Below are 19,436 nucleotides of genomic sequence, written 5' to 3'. Positions count from 1 at the left end.
AAACCGGGGTGAAAAAAATCCCTCACTTCTTCAACAGGCTGCATGTGAATCTGGTGTTGTGGTGACATGAAAATATGTAAATAGTCTATCTAAATAGTGTTAAAAATTGTCCCTTATTAAGAAAAAAATGAGTTACCAGTATTACAATACTGGATTATACTCTATGTGTAGACATATTGACCCTTATTCAGTTTACAGCCTATTTAAGATGCTTTCACACATACCTCTGCAGACACATTGCTCTTGAAAGACTTGGCTTAGGGATCTTTTACGTGATGTAAATAGTGAGAGAGAGAGAGAGAGGTGATAATTACTGTCTGTTCTTAACATTTGCCTTTTCTGTGTTTGGACTTGATTAACAATGTAAAGGTTGTGTATGTTAATTTTGGTGGCTATTAATTGTCAATATAAATTAAGTAGAGAAAGGAATACTAAGAATGTTTTAGAAGAACGTTTTATCATGCACCAGGTATCTCCCATTTAGTCAAGCTAAATGCCATTTAGGGAGATGATTTTCAGAGAGCTCACTCCTTTCCTGTACCATCCATGCACTGGCCATCTAACCTTTGGAAAGTTTCTCTTGTAACTGAAACCGAAGATCAGGGCTGAGCTCAGAGTGTAATAATGATCATTGTTTTGGGGACTTAAGAACTATAATCAGAACTATGAGCAATCAGGAAAAAAGCCAGTTAGTAAAAGCATTATCTCCACCTTGCATGCAGCATTTGGAATATTACTACAGACAAACTGAAGCTGAGGGACAGGGGAGAAGGAAGTTGTTTTCAAGCATACGGGAGATTCATTTAGTTTTTCATAGGGAAAAGGCAATTTCAGGACCTAACAGATGGATTGAGAGTGTGGAAGAAGGAACGAAGATAATCTGTCACATAACCCTCAGATGAGTGGCAGTGAAGGGAGAGGGCCTTCTGCCATGAATTTAAAGTGAGGAAGGAGTATCAGGGTTACAAGAATAGACTTCATATGAAGGATTTATTTTGTAAGTATCAAATTATTAAGGATACTGATTTTTGAGGAATGGGAAATTATTTGACACCTTTGTGTGTATGCAAAACATGTTTTTCAGTAGTGAAGAAGTGGTCTGTCTAATTGCTGGGCTCAATTCATCGATTATTATGGCACTAGCCACAACTAATAATAACACTGGGGGACTGGAGAGAGATACGCAGTCCTTATGGCTATGTTTTAGGAAAAAAACAACTGTTTTGCTTTTTCTGCTTCACTAACAGTCACTGCCTGCATTTTTCTGTAAACTTCTATACATTTTATATGAGATTCAATGGAAATAATCAGCATGAAAGAAGAGTAACAGTGAGAGGCAGCATAAACAATTGGATTTGAATCTTAATGAGGGAAAGCAACATTGTGAAAGTAGGAAAAATACAAGATCCCAAAAAGGCTATTGATACTGTGGCAGCTGTGACTGAGCCAGCAGGCTTCCTCATAATGAAGAACCTATTGAAATGAATTACTGCCCTCCCACAACCCTCCCCTTCTTCCCCAGCTATGTCTGTGCACAAAATTTTGCAAACTGTACTTTTGTCACAACCAGATTTCATTTGTAGATACAAATTTTCTTCACTTTTAAAATGTGCTAGAAGCTTTCAGAAGAAGGCTTAATAATTTCTTTAGCATGCAACTTTACTTGTGCAAGCTATTTGTCTAATGTTACTTCTATGTTTTCTATCTTGTCATTTAAGGCTTTTTGCTAAATCTTAGAAAAGACCTATAGCGTTACGGCAGAGTGGTATTCTTTTAAGGGCTTTAACATATTATAGAGGCACTGGCATGATTTTAATCCAAATAATAAATTTCCTAACTGTAATAACACCTAGGTATTGAATGATGTCTTTCTTAATCTAGTGAGTATCTGTATAGCATAGTGAAACTAGGAGGGGAAGCATCGGTTAAAATTTTTGCAGCTTGAGGGAAGTAAACCCTTTTTTCTTTTAAGGGATGTAGCATGGTAAAAACACTAAAATGGATGCCAAAAATATAAGGAAAAGGTATTGTGTGCTGAAATACTTTTTTTTTTTTTTTTTATCCTTGCTTGTTGTTTTGTAGTGCTTGAACTGGTGCAGCTGGGTTCCACCAAAAATGTGCAGTTTATTACAGATGGGGAAGATCTGTTAGTACAGAAAGTGGAACTTGCTGAGCCCAGGCTAGGAAACTTACTCTGTAAGAGATGAAAGTTTTAAAATGCTTTGAAAGACACCTGCAGAATATGCTTCTTGGCATTGTTCTCCCTCAATAATTTATAACCCTGCATGCACATTCCTACCCAAGCAAGGTAGAATAAAAGCATAACAAAGAAGAGGTGGGTTATTTTTTTTTAAGTAGTGGTGGAAGGAATGAAAGTGCACTACAGTACTTGGCACATCTGCTGGACGCACGGTGATTTGGGAAGCAGAGGGATACTCTTAGCTTGCTACTTTGCAAGTTGACATTGCCTCTGTAACGTTTACAGGCTTTTGTTTGACTTCTGGTTAGTCATTCAAGACTAAATAAGGCAAGTGGTTACTTAGCTAATTTGTAATTGCCTGCCAATAGAACTGTATACATATATATATATATTAAAAACCCCACCATAGAATTCTATTTTACCTTATGTATTGGGTTTGCCTGGCAAGGTTTTGGTAGCAGGGGGGCTGCAGGGCTGGCTTCTGTGAGAAGCTGCTGGAGGCTTCCCTTGTGTCTGGTATAGCCAATGCCAGCCGGCTCCAAGGTCGTCCTGCCTCTGGCCAATGCTGACCCCATTAGTGACAGTGGTTGTGCCTCTGAGAGAACGTATTTTAAGAAGGGGGGGAAAAAAACCTGCTGCATAACAGCAACTGCAGTCAGCATAGGGGAGTGAGAATACGTGAGAGAAACAACCCCACAGACCCCCAGGTCAGTGCAGAAGGAGGAGGAGGAGGTGCTCCAGGCGCCGGAGCAGAGATTCCCCTGCAGCCCGTGGGGAAGACCACGGTGAGGCAGGCTGTCCCCCTGCAGCCCAGGGAGGTCCACGGGGGAGCAGGGGGATGGATGCCCCCCAAGATGGCCGAGACACCATGGGAAAGCCTGTGCTGGAGCAGTCTGTGACTGAAGGACTGCAGCCTGTGGAAGGGACTCATGTTGGAGAAGTTCATGGAGGACTGTCTCCCATGGGAGGGACCCCACAGTGGAGCAGGGGCCGAATGAGGAGTCCTCCCCCTGAGGAGGAAGGAGCGGCAGAGACAAGGGGTGAGGAACTGACCCCAACCCCCATTCCCCGTCCCCCTGCGCCGCCGGGGGGAGGAGGGAGAGAAAACCAAGAGTGGGGTTGAGCTTGGAAGGAAGGGGGAAGGTGTTTTAAGGTTTAGTTTTTATTTCTCATTACTCTACTCTGATTTGATTGGTAATAAATTAAAATAATCTTCCCCAAGTTCAGTCTGTGTTGCCCATGATGGTAACTGGTGAGTGATCTCTCCCTGTCCTTATCTTGACCCACAAGCCTTTCATTATATTTTCTCTCCAGCTGAGGAGGGGAGTGATAGAGCAACTTGCTGGGCACCTGGCGTCCAGCCAAGGTCAACCCACCACACCTTTATTCTGCTCTTTTAACCTCATCTGTTATTGCAAGAAGCTTAATTCTTCACCATTCATGTCATCTTATTTTTAAGCTTTGTACCTGTGAAACAACTGTTCCTATTTCGTCTCTATTTCCATTCAAAAGAAAAGGCTATTGATTGCTTTGGTTTTGTCTTTACATTTTCCAGTAGCTGGTTAGAAGTGACAAGGCAATTGTATGAAGAATTTCATCAGAGTCTTTATAATTGTTTATTCTGTGGTTCCTAAACTTTTAGGTGGTGATTTGCTGTTGTAAATACAGCAGGAAAGTCACAGGATGGAGGGTTATACTGTACTTTGAATCAAGAAAAATATTAACAGGATCATTCATAAATGTTGAACCATCAACCATCAGTAAGAACATCTATACTATAAATAGCAGGTTATTTAGTCAGGTATTTCATTTTTGAAGATGCAGACATTCACAGTTATATCACTAAAGAGGGAATAGGCCTTTGCAAATTTACCTTGCTGTTTTCATACTGTGTACTTGTTAGATTTAAAGATAAACTGCAAAAGAAAAAGAATGACAGCCAGACCCTTTTTTGTTGTCTGGTTGAGTATTGTTGGTTTTTTTATTCCATACATTATAAAATGAAAAATAACATATGGAATGGATGGTCCATTAGTTAAGGAAATGTTTTAGTAATCAGAAGAGATATGGTTAGTTTCCTTGTGTGACCGTACCTAATTACTTAAGCCAGTGTCTGATTTCTTATCTATAAAGTGAGAATGTCTAAAGTGAGAATGATAGTAAACCTCTGCCTTATTGGATATTTAAAGAATAGCAGCACAAAGGACGTAAGATCCCCTGGTAATATGATGATGAGAACAAGTAAGTATCCAAAAGGGAAAGCTAGAAGGAAGCAGTGGACTAAGCTGTGACTTTTTATCTGTCAACAAAAAATCTAGCATGTAAGTGAAATGAAGGCAACATGGGATTTGAAGGAACTTTTTTTTTTTATTTATAATTTTAAACTTAGGACTGTTTCAGTAAATAGTTATAAGTATCTTCTTCATATAAGTTTTTGGACTACTGATCAAAGATACTGCTGGGAAATTAAGTCCTTTGCTAAAACAAATTCGTAGAGAAAATGTCTCATTATTCACTGTGAGACTGAGATTTACAAAATCATCTAGGATGTTTGGACATCCAGTTTCAAAGAACATTAATTTGGAATTGGGAGTTACTTAATTGAACTTCCCTTAGACAGAGTGCCTCAAACAGCAAAAAAAAAAATATCTCAGCATAAATGTTTAAATGTTCCAGCCCATAAGAGAATATGTGTTGTGAAAGGAAAAGTATGCTTGTGCAAATGCAAAATCATTGTTTATCTATGCTGCTGTCCACACATCAGTTGACTAGTGATATGTGATTTAGCTAGGCAGTTATTACCTTGTTGGTCTTCGGTTGCAAGTGACAAATGGACATTGTGATTATAAGTGAGCTGAAAATATTCAGTATGTTGCCTTGCAAAAAACGCTCATGTTTAAGAGGCCTTGAAAGAATGTGGATGCTTTGTCATTTGGAAAAGTAAATTAAATCTGTAAATGTACAGCTACTTCAGGTCACTGGAACAGCTTCATAGAAGTTTATCACATTTTGTGGTAAAACATTGTCATTCCTAGATGAGAGCACTCCTGTGTCATTGCACCTATATCTGCTAAGCCTCATGAAGTTCCAGGACAGATCCTCTCTCAGAAACCAGCTGGGAGAAAAATGGCATTTTTATTCTAGTTGTCCTTGGTACAAGGCTGCAATTTTTTATAAGCACTCAGTAGAGATTCCTGCTTAAACCCAGAATTTTCAGTCTGCTGGCAGTGACTGTAGTTTTTGGTCTGACGTTCTTTAAGCATTTGCTTACACTCCAGATCTTCAGACATTTTTTGCTTATTGCGTTGTGTGTGGTTCTTCAGTTATAATATCAGTTCCTGATCCTAGAAGATATTGTGTTTGCTTAATCCTGGACTCTGAAGGGAGTTCCGTTTAAAGAACAGATTAAAAATTACCAAACTGTAGATTAAGAAGGGAATTTATGGAGTATTACCAATATTCCTTCACTGTCTCAACAAGTGTTAATGTCTTCAACAAGATTTTTCAGAGTTGTAAAATAAAAATCCATCTTCAGAATTCTAGATAATTTGCTTCAAATGCTTTCCTTCTTTTCATCCTATGTATAGCTTAGACATAATAAATTTTCTGAGTATCAAACTATTCATATTTCACTGCCTTTGCAGCACAAAATACTGGGAGTTTTGGTAGGGCTTTTACATGCATAAGAACTACAGGCACTGCTTGCCTGCGTCGTTGCTGGCTTCTGACATACTACCTGCCTGCTGCCACTACTTTAAAATGTCATTAATCAACATTTCTGTAGGAGTAGGGGGTGGATCTGATCTATGTTTTAAATATAAGTTATCCAAACATATATGATTCATATCACCAAATGCACATTATTATGGGTGTTAGAGATACTGTTAACAGTCATGGAATTGTAAAGTTTGGTAATCTGTGGGCACAGCCCCTTTCTGGTATGTGTGATCCTTTCTGTACTGCCCTCTGCTGAACTATTCATTGAACTTCAAGGAATTCACCTCACTTCATGCAGTCCCATTCACCATACCTGGTTTGTCCCAAACCTCACACTCATCCTGGTCAAAATACCTCTGCCAAGCCAGTCTATCTGTGCTCCCCAACCTTTCTGTCTGATCTCCATCCTTCCATCCACCCCTCCCTACAAATCACAGTCTACTTTTAGTGGTTCTCTGGTAGACAATATTAAGATAGTTCTTTATCCAGCTCTTGACAATCTTTCTCTCCCTTCTAGCTTCCCATCTGAATTTCCCTTGCTTCCTCTTTACAGTGTCTCCCCTAATTCATTATCCTCCTCCTTCCTTGCTGCAGTCCATGATCTTCTCTTTCTCTGTCTTCCAATTGATTTTATGTATTTTTATTTCTAGTTTCTTTCCCTGAATCATACATATGTTTTCCTTGCACCACATTTTATTCTGAACATAATCTCAGTCTCTGATACATCCATCCTTTTGATGCCTCTTCTAATAGCTAACCTGGTCCTTCTCTTCCTCTTGTTTCCATCACTGGCTCTTAGCCCCCAATCCCTCCCTCCCTATTTCTTGTCTCAGTGCATAATCTGTCATGACTGTTCTTCCCTTGGGCTCTTAAACCCGGTACCTTGGTGTCAAATATTCTTTCTTACTTTTCTCTAGTTATAGCACATCTCATAGCTTTATTTTCACACTTGAACCTCTGCCGTTATCTTTCACAATGTCAGATGACCACAGAGCTTTACCAAGACATCTCAGTTCCCACATCTCCTCTTCCCTATTTCCTCCAGCCCCATGGATCTGCTGCCATTCACTCAGTGAGACACTTGGGGTGGCAGGAAAAGTAAGCAGTAGTGACAGTAGGTTGAAGTGATGGTTGAGAGCAGCAGATATACAGGAGTCATCAAGGTAGCTGGGGAAGGAGGCTATGGATTTCTATAGGAAATTTGCAATAATAGCCATTAGGAATTAAGTGTATTTGCCAAAGTGATGTTGAAGTAAATTCTGAGAATTATTGCTGTTCTGTGTTCCTGTTGTTTTCTTATATCAATTTCTTCTTCTTAGTTCAAAAGATTTTTTTTACTTGATTTTTTTTCTGAACACCACTTAGGTCACTGGAGAGCTTAAGATATGCCTTTGGGTTCTGGGCATTGTTAATTGTTACAACATAAGCAACAATTATGACTGATAGATTTCCCCTGTGGCCTCCCATGAAATTTTCAGTATTTTGACGTCATTCTGTGTAATTTGGCATCCCGATTGTCCCATATTTCATGCCATTTTAAAGCTGATCTCTTTGGAGGTTCATATATACTATATATTGTTGAAATTAACCACAGCTAAAAAAATGGCAGGAAGTTCCATGGTAATCAGAATGCAAAGTACAACCCGTTACGCTCAAAATCTTGTTACGGGTAAAAAACCTATGCTTTATATGTCTAGCCAAGAATTTAGTGTTAGTATAACTGAAATGTTAGCAGTTAATAAAAGAATTACTAGTCTAGATTAAATGGTTATAGGAAAGAAAGAATAAATGAAAGCTACTATACAGAAAAACAGTATGGTTAGAATTGTTATACACAGACTTCCCATTATCTAACCTTTTCCCTGGTGCTATGGTCATGCTTCCATTGCTCCTTGGAAACCCAAGATCGATGGCTTCCGTTTGGTGTTTGTATGTTGGGGGAGATACTGTAGCTCAGCAGCAGCTAGAGTCCTTCAATGGGAAAAGTGTAATGTTGATGATTTCTTCCTCACTCTAGGATCCACTTAGGATCATTTTTGTTCACTAACACATTTTTACACTCTGCTGTTGGTCAAGTTCAAGTTCAAGTTACACATGATTTTACTATACATAGTCCATTTTACGTGTAGTTACTATTTCTTTTCTCTTTGACCTAAGCCTGAAAACAATTTTTGCCCAGCTCTGAGTTATAATTTTTTTAACTGACCACTGGTGAGTTGTGTGTAGCTTTAGATGGTGCACAGCTTGTCACCCTCTTATCATACCATGCCTGTACTCCTCTACACTGTATCCTGTGTCCTCACATCTCAATGCCTCTGCTGTTACACCAGGCCTGTGTTTGTCTACACATCACCATGGTGGAGTCCTAAATATCTTATTCTACACAGAATAATTACTTGTTACAAGTACCTATATAGAGCTATGATTGCACCATAAAAAGATAATAGAAAATTACAATCATAATGCAGAAGTAAAACAAATTAGGCATACCCACCCAGAAGAAAAAATCTGTTAATGCTAAACAAAGTAAAAACAAAGCTGCATGCAGGTCAGAAAAGGTTGAGACAACACAAACCTGAAAAACCTTGGTCTTGAGAACTTGCAAACTCAGTACAAAGTATTTGACCTGTTACTAGCAAAGGCAATACTGCATTACCGGGCTACAGGGTTACACATCATATGGCAAATATTTTCTGTTTAGAATTGCAGTACTGAGGAGATCAATCTGGAGTTTTGTCTGAATGGCATATTATGTTTAGGACTCACCTGCTATTCTTAAGGTCTCCTAGGATATTTAAAATTAATTAGTGCTTAAGAGGCTACTGAAGATGACTTCAGTGGTCTTAACCACTGGACTTTTGGTCTTAACCAGCTTGTCTTGCAATAACAATATAAGTTTTTCTTCAATAGGTTGAAAAGAAAATTAAAGCCATGTTCATTGTGCTTCTTTAGATGTCAAATCCCCTTTTAAATTTAAAGAGTATTTTAGTAATTTATTTCATTTACTTAGGAGTGTAACTGAATGTCACTGTGCTTATAAGAGATACAGAACATGACCCCAGACAACTGTTTTACTGGACCATCGTAGTTTACTGATTTTCATCCTGGTTTTTGTTTTTTTTCTTTTTGATTTAGTTTTTTCAAATAATCCCCCAAGTGAAAGAATATATAAAAATGACATTTCAAGTAGAAATAATGTTGCTTAATTGAGAACTATAATCTGTAGTAGAAACTCAACAGATGGCAACATTTTTCAGCATCTTTAATGTAGGACCTAGTTTTATGCCTTTTGTTGGGTGGCATTTCTTAGAAATATTGACTTTGATACACTGCATCTAAATCTAGACAATTGAAGGAAGCATCTCAGTTAGGAGTCTAATCAACTCCATAGTCTCTCCATAGTCAGTGAACAGAAACATCCATCTTTAGGTGGTAACTGATATCATAGGTGCATCTTAGGGACTTGAAATATATGTACAAAGTAAAAATAAATAGAGAGCTAGATATTGAAAGCTGAAAGAAGGAAATCAAGGATGTGTGCAAGAAACAAAGAATATGAAAAATATTTATAGATATAAACCAAATTCTGTAATTATACACTTGTGAAATAAAACCACAACTTCTACTGGATAATTGTCTATAGAAAATGATATGAACATCATAGTACGCCTAAGACACATTTCAGTATGGTGTAGAGAGTTACTATTGTAGCAGCAGTTACAGTCTCAGTGTGCTTGGTACTGATGTTTAGTTATCAGTGGAGTTCAACACTGTCTTCCCTGTGAAGAATGTTCGTAGGCTTATTTCAGTGGTGGATGTTCAGCCAGGTTTATTTTCTACAAGCCATGGTCCTGCCATGATTATTCTGTAATCTCTGTAAGCTTGACATGGTGCACTGCTGCAAATATGCAGTAACTTGTACATCCATGTGGAGTCAAGGTAATTTTTCATATTGCTTTTATCCAGTGATAAGTGTTTGCATGCAACAAACAGATTTGTGTTAAACTCCACATGTATGTCAAAATATCCTGTACTTTTGCGTGACCTGGATCCAATTTGGGTAATCATAGTCCATCCTTACGTACAGGTATCGCAACCTTGTTTTAAAAAAAACTGGTCTTTATTACTCATTTTTTGACACAATTATAAATTTTGTACTTTTTTTACTTCCTCATCACATCTAAACATTTCGTCTATATGTCACAAGTTCTTGAGGACCATACTGGTCAGAAAAACCTCGCTGTGGGCAGTATTTGTAGTAGTAGTGATTAAGGTTTAGCAAGGTTTACTTTCATATCAATACTTAGATTTAAACAAGTGCATTCCATCTTACTTCAGATATAGTGTAAATTCAACATTTAAGAAGCTGCACTCACTTAAATTACATTCTTTTCCTAAAAAATTAATACAATTGTCATGTACTATCTTTGCAGGAACATGTATGTAAAAAATTACATGAATTTTAATCTGAAAAAAGTGCGTCTGATGAATCAGTCTATAGTACTTTGTCATGCAAATTTTTAACATATTTGGCAAAATGTTTAATTTTTTACTTAGATGCCTATGTGCACTGGATTTTTTTAATAAAACTGTTCCTAATTAGTTTTGTATATTGTATAGCTCAAAGAGCAGTTTTATATTTACAAATTTATCAATTTTTAAGTAGACTGTTTACTAAGTGTGAGTAAACTTACTGAACAATCTATGTATCCTGATTGCAGCTTCTTCATGTACAATTTCATAAACTGGTTTGTGATTATAAACTGTGTTTTTGAACTTCATGACATTTCTGCAGAAGGAGTCTGAGTCTTCACTGAGGATTCCAAAAGTAATGTAAAGGATTCTGTACTGATTTTAATGGTATTCAAAGTTTGTACATGTCATAAATAATGTGAACTTTGTAAATTAAGTGTGTTTTATATGTTTTTAATAATGTCCCTTTTTTGGCATTTAGCTCCCTATTGCAGCTTAAACCCTATCTTGAGAAACGGTGGAATTGTAAATAAAACAGGTGGTCCCGCTGGAAGTAAAGTTCGCTATTACTGCAAACCTGGGTATAGAATGATTGGTCACAATAATGCGACATGCAGGCGTCACCAAAATGGCATGTACCAGTGGGATTCTCCTGTGCCAATCTGCCATGGTAAGAGAATGTTTTCTTGTTGAATATGCTTCTATAATTTCATTGCAAAGAATATTTTATGGAACAAAGATACAGCATTGTCAATACTGCTGTATGCTGAGAGATACATTGACATCATGAGTTTATCCAAATACATATTGACTTGTGTACTTAATATGTGCAGAGCTGAAGTATTAAGGAGTAGATTAATGCAGTCAAATACAGACCAAAGTAAAAATATTTTTTCAGTTCTTTTTTATTTAGTAAACTACATACCTCTAAACAGTTCACAGCTCATATTGTTGTATTACGGAACATTTTATAAAAATTCAGTAGTTTTCAGGCATTAATTTGATTATTTTAGAAAATCACTTTATAAGCAGTGCTGTGAAGACATAATTTGTAACTTCTGCCTTTTTTTTTTTTTTTATATCCTGGAGTTAGCCAGGGTCCGCTTTAGCTTGTTCCAGACATCTGTTAAGAGTAGTTACCATTTGTCAAATGTTTATAATTTTCCCTGTCTGAAAAGCCATGCACAAACTGCAAAGAATAGGAGTAACATAAAGTAGTACAAAGCAGTTAAACACAGTTGGTGTTAGTTAAAAATGCTTTTTCACACATTATTCAGTAAACAGTGGGGACTAAGGAGTTGTATGTCAGATAAGATCAGGAATGTGGGGGAGAGGAGAAAGACTGCAAATTCTATCCATATCATATACAGTCTGTTCTACATGTTTTCATTTGTGTCTGCTTCTAGTCTGCTTTGTTTATAGGAAGAAATGTAGTAGCATTCATATTTAAGACTTATCGGAACTTCTGTGATTAAAGCCTGTGTTTCACTGTTCCTAACTTTGTAAGACATTAACAGCAGTGCTTCATGTCTTCTTCAATAAAAGTATTTTGCCTGAGGTTCCATCAAGGATGAATCAGGAATTTCTAAAACCAACATAAGATGGAAGTTCTATTTCGTGCCTTAAAAGGCCAACTGAGATTTGGCATGATGCTTACTCTTCTGTTGAGGGTGTGTTATTTGCAAGAAAAGTAAAAAGCTGCAGAAATTTGGCTACACTTGAATAACTTCAAGGAGTACAGTTCATATTTTTTATACAGAGTGATTTGGTAGCTAAATATTTCTTCAGGGCAAGCATTTTCATGCCTAGATGGGCCATGTGGCTATACCCCTACCAGTCCAGGGAGAAGCTCAGGCTGCCAGTGTGCCACGAGCAGGATCTGTGTATCTGTGCTTCCAGACTCCAGGATGTCTTCTGATCCCATATGCCATAATGTGTTACGGCATATGCTGCTCTTTGACCTTCCTGAAGGTCACCAAATCATGGGACAGTCTGTGTGTGAGCTGGGCATGAGGTAAGTTTAGGGACAAGTGCTGCTTTTGGACTTACCTGAAATGCATTTTAGGTGCAGTTTCTGGTGCTGGCGTAGGCACTGAAAGGACAGAGACGCTTTGCACTAAACAATGTGGAATGATGACTAGGCCTGCAGCTTGGCCAGAAGATCAGGGAAGTAGAGGATGCAATTCTGTTCAAGATTAAGACTAAATTTAAGCATCTGTATGTGAGCTAAAGTTTTGATTAATTTGCTTAAACATAGAAACCTAGTGTCATTGGTGGTGCCCTGAGGTATTTTACCTGTCCTCCGTCTACCAGTCCAGAAAGGCACAAGCTCCTATGCTATATCCACTAGACTTGCAGGATGTCTTGAAGGTCTAAGAATGTCTTGAGTACCTCTAGACAATGGGAGATGGAAACAAGTCAAGCCCCATCTGCCTAAACTCTGTTGTAGTTAATCTAGTCAATACTGTCAGTGAAACTTTGGGAGCTAATCTGCTGACTAGCCAGTAGATGTCTTTTTTTAAAAGGCACTGAAATTTTGGCCTCTTCCTCTGGATCTCAGGTACTTTGAGTGTGTGAGGATAGAGACAATATTCTGTGTGTGCTTGTTTGGCTGGAGGAGTTGGGGCCATAAACTTTAGGAGCCCCTATATCATACTTTTCTTCAGAATTTAAGATCTCATGATTCCTCAGCTCTCAGGAATTACATGCAAATTTACCCCTTATCTTTCTACTGCTTATCCATCCAGATGATATTAACCTGCCACTACTACCACCACTATTGTTCAACCAAATAGCAGAGGTCTGTATGATGAAAATATGATGTTCCAGCACTTCAGAACTCTTAAAAAAACTAGTGTGATGCTTTTTTCTTAGCTTCTCTCTTTTTTTTAGAATAATCTAATTTTAAGTGGTTTTCTTTTACATTTCTAGTTTTAAAATTTTATGTTCACATTTCAATACCAATGGCAGAGAAAGGCTTGCCAATTTGCTATTCTAACTTTGAAAACTATATCTAAACATAATGAGGTGTGTGAAGAGTTCTGATAGAGATAGATAGAGATAGAGTAATAGAGAGAACAGTTCTTTGAATGATTTAAGAAAAAAATCCCCAGTTTTAAGGGCAGAATGGAATAATTCACAGAAAGTGGGAGGAAAAATGTGCAGATATGTGCAGGACTTGACATGAGGTCCCAGGACTTGATCATGGATGACCAGGGGACAAAGAGTCCCAGAAGGTAATAAATTCTGAAAAAAAAATTAAGTAAACTTCAGACACTGTGTCTGTCCTTGTGATTTTATCACTATGTGCAAGAAATAACTGAAATTTTAGCAATGTAGCATGTTCACAAATACATTTTTTCTTTAATTTTAAGCCATATTTATAATTTCAGCAATATATGTGGCTGTGGGTATGTAGATTTCTGTTACCAGTAGGAAGAAAAAGATTGGAAAGATAGGGAGTGAGTTTAATCTCTACTAGAAATTTCTTATTGATGTAGGATTCTTCAATTTTAATATGTCTCATTTACAACTCACATAATTATTCCAACTTGTATGTCTAGATGAAGCATATATTTTTCAATAAACTCTGAAATGGAAAGTATATTTCTAAATTTATTAAGTATCTGTTATCAAAATACATGCATTCTCTTTGAAAATTAATTAAAATTACACATTTGGTCCAGCTCATGGATTTCATTATCGGATGTTTCCAAATAAAAATGCCTTTGATAAAGTCTAAAATTTCTGTAAAACCAGTCCTGCAGAGTTACAGTTGTACTTAATAACTTAACTGTGTCAGAATTAATGTTTGAAATCAAATTTGATTGTATTATAAAAAAAGGGGAGGGTTTTTTCATGTTTAATATAACAATGCCAATGTTAATATGAACACATCTCTAATATGGGTTAATCTGGTAGGGTCAGAAGATATTTTTCAATTCCAATCTTATGAAGTGCAGACGGATGTAATAATGTCCTGGACAATGTATAAAGGACTTGACTCCTATCTCGGAAATGAGAACTTATTGTTACTGCTTTTAGTACATTTGTGAAGGAAAAAGAGAAACATGAATCGTGCTACATTCAAAATATTTATAAGCAGAAAAAAAACCCAATTCTTACACAATAGCAGTAAATAGCTGCTGAGAGGAAATAGCATAAGCACCAATGATCCTGGCAACCACATATGTCAACCACTGCTTAGCTCATGTCCAGCTCCCCATGCTGGGGAGAGAAGGAGTAGAAGGCTGAGGCTCAGGGATGAATAGATGATAAGAGAAAAAAAAAAAAAAAGAAAAAAGCTTGGCAAGAAGAGAGGTTAGAATAAAAAACTGAAAGCAAGTTGTCAGTGTCAATATGGATCAGGAGTGCTGGGCTGCAGGTATCCGAGACTGAGACATGGTGGCAGCGAGAGAGTGAGAGTGGCTGTGTTCCTCTGAGAGGCATGAGCAAATACATCTCTTTATCCCACCTGTTCTTCATATACAGGACTCAGCCTTTGACTCTGTTCTTCCCAATTTTCTCCCATTCATTTGTAAAAGAGTTAAAAATAATTTTAAAGAGTCTTGAAGAACACTTGGCTGCTCTTCACCATTTGAGTTACTCCCTAGTAGGTTTGTAAAAGAAAACTGGAGGTACCAACAGTAAGGAAGAAGTTCTCTAGTCTGGATTGTAGGTACTTGGAAAGGCTCAAAACCTGTGGCAGACTCATGATAAAAATACAGCTGATGCCAACATTTCCTGCTTGAAATCCTGATTCAAAGTACTGTTGTTATTGGTACCTCTGTGCTTGCTGAAGTGGATAGAACCACAATGCAGAGCTAGAGATCATTGTAGTTTTTGCTGTGCTGAGCAAAGCTTATTTGACGACCATAACTGGGTTCCATCTCTGCCCAGGGATTGAAGAGTGATGAAATTTTTTTAGGGAAATATCCATTTGCAGTTTGTGCAAGAACCATGAGTCTGGGACCACCAAACTGCTTTTTCATAAAATTAGCTGTTCTGTGTGTTTGAGCATGGAATTAAACTTGGGCCTTTCACTTTTTTGATAAATGTTATTATGCAAAAAATGTCCCTCTTAGCACCCAGTCTTAAAAGAAAAATTTGAGGTAAGTAGCAGAGTTTAGAAGTTCCAAATCCCAGTTTCCTCTTAAAATGTATTCTAAACCTATGATCATATTTCAAATTATAAAACAGTAAGAGAAGTATAGTACTTTAGATTAAAATAAAAACAGAAGTTTGAGCAGAAACCTGGTAACAGTCTTCTAATATGCTAGAAGTAGCTCCAAAGAGGAATGAAATAATCATCTGTGTTCTTTCCAGATAGAGGAATTACAGCTAAGTTTACTTCAAGAGGATCTTAAGTTAGACTTTTCCTTATTTTTTTCTTCTTTTCGCAGAGGGGCTAGTGAAACACTGGAATAGGTTGCTTGTGGAGAATGTGGAATTTTCATCACTGGAGGTCTTTCAAGAACAAATTAGATGATCATCGGTCAAGTATAATTTTGGCCTGTGAAAGCAGAGTAGACTAGATGACCATCCATAACCGTTTTTTACACCCACAGCCCTAGACCACACAGCCCTGTTTTTGGTTTCTTTGTTATTTCTGTGTGTATCCAAGTCTGAGAATTAGGATTTTTGTGGCATGGCTCTCCCTGATGTTTCCAATTGGATATCATAATATAAGCTGCTCAGCATGGTTTTTTTTTTTGGTTTGAATCCCACTTTTAGGGACTTCTCTATTGCTACCTTTAATTTTAGGGTATTTAAATGCTTATCTCAGCACTATGTTCAGTGCCAGAAACAGGTCACTAAATGGTAAATGCTTATGCATTAAATTTAGGGATTTTCCAATGTATGGAAATAAACTCAATGTCTGACTGTCGTGCAGTCTCCAGCTTCTTTTCTGTATGCAGTGAATTTACATGCTTTAAAGATGAATAATACATAAGTATCTTAAAGGTATATAGGTGTATAGATATTTTAAATTATTGCCACAAACTTTAAATGTACTGGTTTTGATAAGAAATAAATTCCATTAACACATGTGGAACACTAAAGAACAACTAAAACTGCATCTCAGTTTCTAGGTAGTAAAAGGTTTTTCCACTTGCGTTGATTACCTGTTCTTTGGGAGAAGTATATTTTTCTGCTGTGGAAGATAATAGAGACAATTAAGGTTATGTATTTTTTATACTCTGAATGCACATCTCCCAGCTGGAACCTGGCAGTCTCATCTAATCATTGAGCTAAGAAGCATGTTGACAGTTCCTCAAGTCAGAAGATTTCCTGACACCATTCTTTATCATTTTACAACCATGTTGGAGGCTGGGAGCTTCAAAATACTTGGATGTGGGACAGTAGTGACATTGTTTCCACTGTCCAAAGACGATATGCTATTTCAGTCAGTTTACTTCAGCTAACTTTACTTCAAACATCAAAGTACTTGCTATTTAGTGAAACTGGCTGTGCTAATAGGTTTTGTTTGGACACTACTGTTCTAAAAGCCATTAGCAGCCTCAAGAAATTAGTAGCAGCAGGAATATTTCTTTCCAATCCCAGTCTCTGGGGGAGAAGCAAACAACAAATAAACAGACTGTAGCAGGAACAGTGCCGGAATGCCAAAACTGCTTTTATGATTAGTAGCTACAGCATCAGTGAGAATAACCTCACAGCGCAGCAGTAAAAGATTCAGCAGCAGTGGAGGAAAGAAGAGAGATAGTAGAGGACTGAGGTACAACACTAAGAATAAAAGTGGTGGAGTGTGACAGGTAACCATAGATTTTGAGATGCTTTAGTACACTGGACATTGCATTAGACCTGAAAAAAACTGACAGGCCCACCTGGGTGTGACCTGGCTGTTGTACATCTTTTATTCTTTAAAATAACTTGTACATAAGAGCTACTCAGTCTTGAACTTTGCAGTAGTTTCTTGAAAGGTTGTTGCTAGAGGTGAAGAGCAAATGCTAACAGAAGTATTTGCTTCTAACATGAACTAAACAGACCTGGGTTTTGTTTGTTTTCAAATGACATAGTAAATTCTTCTTGATCCATAGAAACCACTAAGTTATTTGAAGTTAATCCATGTTTGAAGTATTTATAGGGAACTAGAATAAGGTCCGCCTGTATGTACAGATGTACACATGCATGGATGGGTGTGTAGACTGATAGTTCTGAATTTTGGTTTTATACAATTAAATGTATGCACACTTAATACAGAGATAGTTGTTTTGATATCAGAAAGGAGACCTGAAAAACTTGGCAAGAAGTTAAATCTTAACCCAATTACATTCTACATTCTACAAAGATTCATAGAATGGTTTAGGTTGGAAGGGGCCTTAAATATCATTTAGTTCCAACCCCCCTGCCATGGGCAGGGACACCTTCCACTAGACCAGGTCGCTCAAAGCCCCATCCAACCTGGCCTTGAACACTGCCAGGGGTGGGGCATCCATAGCCTCTCTGGGCAACCTGTTCCAGTGCCTCACCACCCTCATAGTGAAGAATGTCTTCCCTACATCTAATCTAAATCTACTCTCTTTTAGTTTAAAACCTTTACCCTTGGCCTACCACAACAGGCCCTGCTAAAATGTTTGTCCCCATCTTTCTTATAAGCCCCCTTTAGGTACTGGAAGGCTGTTATAAGGTCTCCCCAGAGCCTTCTCTTCTCCAGGCTGAACAGCCCCAACTCTCTCAGCCTGTCTTCACAGGAGAGGTGCTCCAGCCTTCTGACCATCTTCATGGCCCTCCTCTGGACTCACTCCAACAGATCCATGTCCTTCTTATGTTAGGGGCCTCAGATCTGAACACAGTACTCCAGGTGGAGTCTCACAAGAGCGGAGTAGAGGGGGAGAATCACCTCCCTCAACCTGCTGATCACGCTTCTTTTGATGCAGCCCAGGATATGGTCATGGTGAGCTTCTCATCAACCAGCACCCCCAAGTCCTTCTCCCCAGGGCTGCTCTCAATCCACTCATTGCCCAGCCTGTATTTGTGCTTGGGATTGCCCTGACTCATGTGCAGGACCTTGCACTTGGCCTTGTTGAACTTCCAGAGGTTTGCACAGGCCCACCTCTCAGGCCTGCTGAGGTCCCTCTGGATGGCATCCCTTCCCTCCAGCTTGGTGTTGTCGGCAAACTTGCTGAGGGTGCACTCAATCCTGCTGTCCGTGTCACCAACAAAGATGTTAAACAGCGCTGGTCCCAATACCAACCCCTGAAGAACGCCACTCGTCACTGCTCTCCACTTGGACATCGAGCCATTGACTGCAACTCTTTGAGTGCAACCATCCAGCCAATTCCTTATCCGCAGAGTGGTCCTTTCATCAAATCCATGTCTCTCCAATTTAGAGACAAGGATGTCATGCAGGTAAGTGTGCTTTGCACAAGTCCTTCCCTTATCCACCAATGATGTAATCCCATCGTAGAAGGTTGTCAGGCACGATTTGCACTTAGTGAAGCCATGTTGGCTGTCATCAGTCACCTCCTTATTTTCCATGTGCCTTAGCATAGTTTCCAGGAGGATCCACTCCATGATCTTGCTGGGCACAGAAGTGAGACTGACTGGACTGTAGTTCCCCAGGTATTCCTTTTTTCCCTTTTTAAAAGTAGGGGTCATGTTTCCCCTTTTCCAGTCAGTGGGTACTTCCCTGGACTGCCACAACTTCTCAAATATGATGGAGAGTGGCTTAGCAACTTCATCCACCAGTTCCCTCAGGACCCACGCATGCGTCTCATCAGGACCCATGGACCTGTGCACCTTCAGGTTCCTTAGATAGTCTCGAACCTGATCTTCTCTTACAGTAGGTTGTTCTTCATTCTCCCAGTCCCTGCCTTTGCCTTCTGTGACTTGGTTGGTGTGGCTGGTGCACTTGCCAGTGAAGACTGAGGCAAAAAAAGTCATTGAGTGCTTCAGCCTTCTCCATGTCCCAGGTAACCAGGTCTTCTGTGTCCTTCCGGAGAGGGCTCACATTTTCCCTAGTCTTCCTTTTATCACTGATGTACCTACAGAAGCTCTTCTTGTTGCCCTTGACATCCCTGGCCAG

At 38.5% G+C, this 19,436-nt stretch overlaps 1 protein-coding gene across 1 annotated transcript in view; it reads left to right on the top strand.

Moving 5' to 3' along the window:
* Positions 1–19,436, top strand: part of LOC104827832 (CUB and sushi domain-containing protein 1) — a gene marked incomplete at its 3' end in the record, with an annotated part of 962,107 nt that overhangs the window by 888,767 nt on the left and 53,904 nt on the right. The window contains exon 50 of the mRNA XM_010561097.1: positions 10,872–11,060. Coding sequence (XP_010559399.1) covers positions 10,872–11,060 — 189 coding nt within the window. The remainder of the gene's footprint in view (positions 1–10,871; positions 11,061–19,436) is intronic.

This window comes from Haliaeetus leucocephalus, unplaced genomic scaffold (genome assembly GCF_000737465.1).
Source record: "Haliaeetus leucocephalus isolate CR32 unplaced genomic scaffold, Haliaeetus_leucocephalus-4.0 Scaffold141, whole genome shotgun sequence".
NCBI classification, from domain to species: Eukaryota; Metazoa; Chordata; class Aves; order Accipitriformes; family Accipitridae; genus Haliaeetus; species Haliaeetus leucocephalus.
The sequence above is the reverse complement of the archived record's forward strand: the minus strand, read 5'-3'. Positions and strand labels throughout refer to the sequence as shown.